This window comes from Mandrillus leucophaeus, unplaced genomic scaffold (assembly GCF_000951045.1).
Source record: "Mandrillus leucophaeus isolate KB7577 unplaced genomic scaffold, Mleu.le_1.0 Scaffold188, whole genome shotgun sequence".
Taxonomy (NCBI): Eukaryota; Metazoa; Chordata; class Mammalia; order Primates; family Cercopithecidae; genus Mandrillus; species Mandrillus leucophaeus.
This window is the reverse complement of record NW_012101898.1, coordinates 2,853,307-2,857,216: the sequence shown is the minus strand read 5'-3', so window position 1 is coordinate 2,857,216 and position 3,910 is coordinate 2,853,307. Positions and strand designations below refer to the sequence as shown.

Genomic DNA, 3,910 nt, shown 5'->3' with positions numbered 1-3,910 from the left:
TTTGAGATGGAGTCTTGCTCTGTTGCCCAGGGTGGAGTGCAGTGGCACAATCTCAGCTCACTGCAACCTCTGCCTCCTGGGTTCAAGCGATTTGCCTGCCTCAGCCTCTTGAGTAACCAGGATTATAGGCGCATGCCACAATGCCCGGCTATTTTTTTTTTTTTTTTGGACTTTTTTAGTAGAGATGGGTTTCACCATGTTGTCCAGGCTGGTCTTGAACTCCTGACCTCAAGTGATCCACCCACCTCAGCCTCCCAAAGTGCTGGGATAATAGGTGTGCGCCACCGCACCCGGCCTGGATTTTTCCCTTCCCCCCAACCCCCCCACCAAGGGACAGAGACTCTCCCAAGACTCCTCCAAGTTACAGGGTGGAGTTTCCTGTCACAGGAGTAATAAATTAGGAGGTGACAGAGCTTCCTAATGCCCAAGACCCTGATATGTGGTTTGGACAGGCCTTGGCGACACTGGAACTGGGTATCCCGTGGGTACAAAGCATCGTGGAATGAACTAGAGGAGGTCTGTGCCATAGGTCAGGTCTTCCCTGTCTGCTGGTATGGACTGAATGTTCGTCTCTCCGCCAATTCTTGTGTTGAAGCCCTAACCCCCAGTGTGATGGTATCAGGAGATGGGGCTTTGGGGAGGTGATTAGCTTTAAATGAGGCCATGACAAAATGAGTGCGCTGGTAAGAAGAGACTCCAGAGCGCTCTCTCTCTCTCTTTCGCCATCATATGAGGACAGGGCAAGAGGGCAGTCACCTACAAGCCAGGACGACATCCCTCATCAGGAACCGAATCAGCCAGAACCTCAATCCCGGACTTCCAGAAATAAATTCCTGTTGTGTAAGCCACCCAGTCTGTGGTATTTTGCCATAACAGCCCAGCTGACCAAGACAGCAGTTTTCTCTCTGGTCCTCCACTGCACTGGCTTAGTGCTTTCTCTAGCTCACTGAATCTTCCCACTCACACAACTCTGACGAGCCTTGGATCTCTCATGGCTCCTGTTTGACCTGCTGACCATGTTGCAGCTTTAACTTTTGCTCCACCCAATCAGTTATCACAACCAGAAAGGCAACCAGCCCAGTCCTTCCCTTCCTGTTCAACCCTCTGTGTGTCAGTGTGTTTCTCAGGCAGCCGCATGAGTTTCTCTGGGGTTAGGAGCCCATCCACTCTTGACCAACTCAGCTGAAGCCAACAAGGGGCCAGAACGTGGGAGCGGGACACGTTCTTTGAGGTAGGGCTGTGGGCATTCCCAGCAGCCAGGTCTCCAGGTCAACTCAAAGACATGGGGCTAGGCTTGCCTGTATTGCCGCTGAAACATGCCCAGCAAGGTTTCAAAATCACGTGGGGAAGCGGGGCTGGGGGACTCAGCCGGCACAGTGGACCATGATCCAGCCTCACCTGCAAATGCCTCAACTCCAGCCGCGTCTCCACTAGATTTTCCCTGTGGAAAGGGCAAACACAGTTGGACCTGTTTCATAAGAATACACATCTATAAAACCAGCCTAAGCTAAGTGTTGGATGTATCCTACTCCAGTTAGATGTTATCAGTCTAACTAAAGTTAGATGTTATCAGTCTAACTTTCAAATGACTTGTTTTACATGTTTGGATGTGTTACAGGGGGACAGGGGAACGGAGTAATCCTACAATGAATGTTTACAGTGACTCCTTGGAGGTAGCACAACATAAGAAATCATGAGGAAGAACATTAATCAGCCTGCCGTGCCATGGAGGTGTGGGTCGGGTTGCTCCCTGCATCTGCGCTTCTGCCTCAGCGATCAGTCATCCCTTTCCCTGCCAGAGCCCCACGCATGTGGGAGGCGTGGGGAGGTTCTATTTGTTCCTTTTCCACCTTGCACAGCATGTTCTTCTAGCAAGGCATTTATTCCCAGCTTAGAATCAGCATTTCATAGTGGGCGTGGCATGGAGTCAGGGCGCCCACCGCCCACTCTCGCTCCATGCTGCTCCCCCTAGGTGGCTGCCTACAGAGAGCACACCAAGCCAAGGCTCAAAGGCTGCAAAGAGGACACCAAGCCCAGGCTCGAAGGCTGCAGAGAGGATTCCAAGCCCAGTCTCAGAGGCTGCAGAGAGGACGCCAAGCCCAGGCTGGGAGGCTGCAGAGAGGACGCCATCCCCATGCTCAGAAGCCCAGAAAAGTGTCAGAAAGAAGGCTGGTTCTTCCAGATGGAGGTGGGGACTGCCAGAGATCCTGACTCCTGACGAAGGCACCAGGAGCCCCCAGAACACTCACAAGCCATTCAGAAGTGTAGGTTCATGCCCACTGTGTGTTCACACGCCCATACTGACTCACACACTCTCACACCCACACACCCTCACAGTCACTCATGCACGCACTCAGCCTCACTCATGCATGCACACACTGGCACACTCACATCCAGTCCCTCTGACACTCTCTCTCCTACATGCACAACACAACAAGGCACGGAGAGGGTCCCCAAGAGCCTCTCTCCAGGGCTTTTCTGTGCAGGACTGCAGGTGGTCACCAAGTCCAGTTCTCTCCTGCATTCTTATGGCCACCATCTGGACTTCTAGGGTCTGGGCTTTTGCCCTGAAACTCTTCCACCTCCTGGAAGCATCACGCAGGTCACTGGATGATGGAGAGTAACGGGAAAGGCCAGGACTGGGGTGGCCCACACCCCAGCTTTCCTGAGTCACAGCACCTCACCTCACCGCGAGTTTCCCTCCCACCTCTGGGTTTGTGTGGTGGGCAGAGAGAGACCAAGGGGGTGCCCAGGATGTGGGCATCCTCATCGTGAGGTAGCATCACGGAGCTGGAGAAGGGGTGACTTCCTCCCCACCGACTCCAGCAGTCCTCTCTCTGCCCACCGGCTTCAGGACCCCTGGCACTGCACAGGCTCCCCTGGGACAGTCTGGGCTGTGCCCTCTTTAAAGGGATGGACCTGGATTTCCTCTGTAACCGGCTCCTCTCCCCAGTGCCTTTGAGGGTGGTAGGAATGGTGGCCTGGGATGCCTCGTGGGGCATGGAAGAGCCAAGGAGGGACTTTCATTAGCCTAAACGGAGGACTTCCCTGCTGGATCTGTTGTCCAAGAGCCACAGCAAATGGTGAATGCCAGTGTCCTTCTGTCGGAGCCCTTTGGGGAGCCATCCGCACAGAGGGGCCCAGAGCAACGCCTGGCTCTGAGGGCCTCACCAGGATTTCATGAGTTAATGTGGGAAAGGCTTATCAGGACCTGTCACAGAGTGAGCGTGGGATTACATAAGCATTTGCTTAAAAAGGAAAGGAGAGAAGCCACAGCAGAGGGACGTGCAGGCCTTGGGGTTCCGGTGGAGCATAACACTGGAACTCTTCGGTGAGCAGCAGTGGGAGAGACCACAGCCCCTCAGGACATGCTGGTGCCATGCATGTGGCTGACAGGCTCTTCTGGAAGGCAGGGGAGCCTTCTCAGTGACAAGAACAGTTGCCAGGTCGAGGAGGAGAAGCCGTGAGAGGCTTCTTGAATTTTGCTGAGTGCAATCTTATCTAAATTTGGAAATGGACTTCCTCTGTGGGTTCTGTTTTTTATTTTAACAATACCAGTCCCTGGGAGGTTCTATGAAACACATTTCAGGAAGTTGAAATGAATGCAAAATTATTTAAGATCGTCACCTAGGTATGACAGATCGTCAAACATGGCAATTCTCCCAGTTGAAAACGAGATAAGCTAAGAAGTATATTTTCAAATGTTATGGCTGGGTTTGCTTCCATTAAAGTCTGGAAAGTAAAATTATAATAAAGTCTGGTTTGAGAACAAATAACATATTTAAACCTAAAAACAAAAACAAAACACAGGAGGAGAGACAGGATCACTGAAAAGGCCACACCTTCCAACTCCAGCGACCCGGTACTGCGATGACGGGGGCCAGTTTCCATGGTCTTGTGTCTATCAAAG

At 52.4% G+C, this 3,910-nt stretch overlaps 1 protein-coding gene across 1 annotated transcript in view; it reads right to left on the bottom strand.

Moving 5' to 3' along the window:
- Positions 1–3,910, bottom strand: part of ANKRD33B (ankyrin repeat domain 33B) — a 157,008-nt gene that overhangs the window by 144,166 nt on the left and 8,932 nt on the right. Inside the window, 2 exon segments of the mRNA XM_011978062.1 lie at positions 1,399–1,441; positions 1,941–2,046. Coding sequence (XP_011833452.1) covers positions 1,399–1,441; positions 1,941–2,046 — 149 coding nt within the window.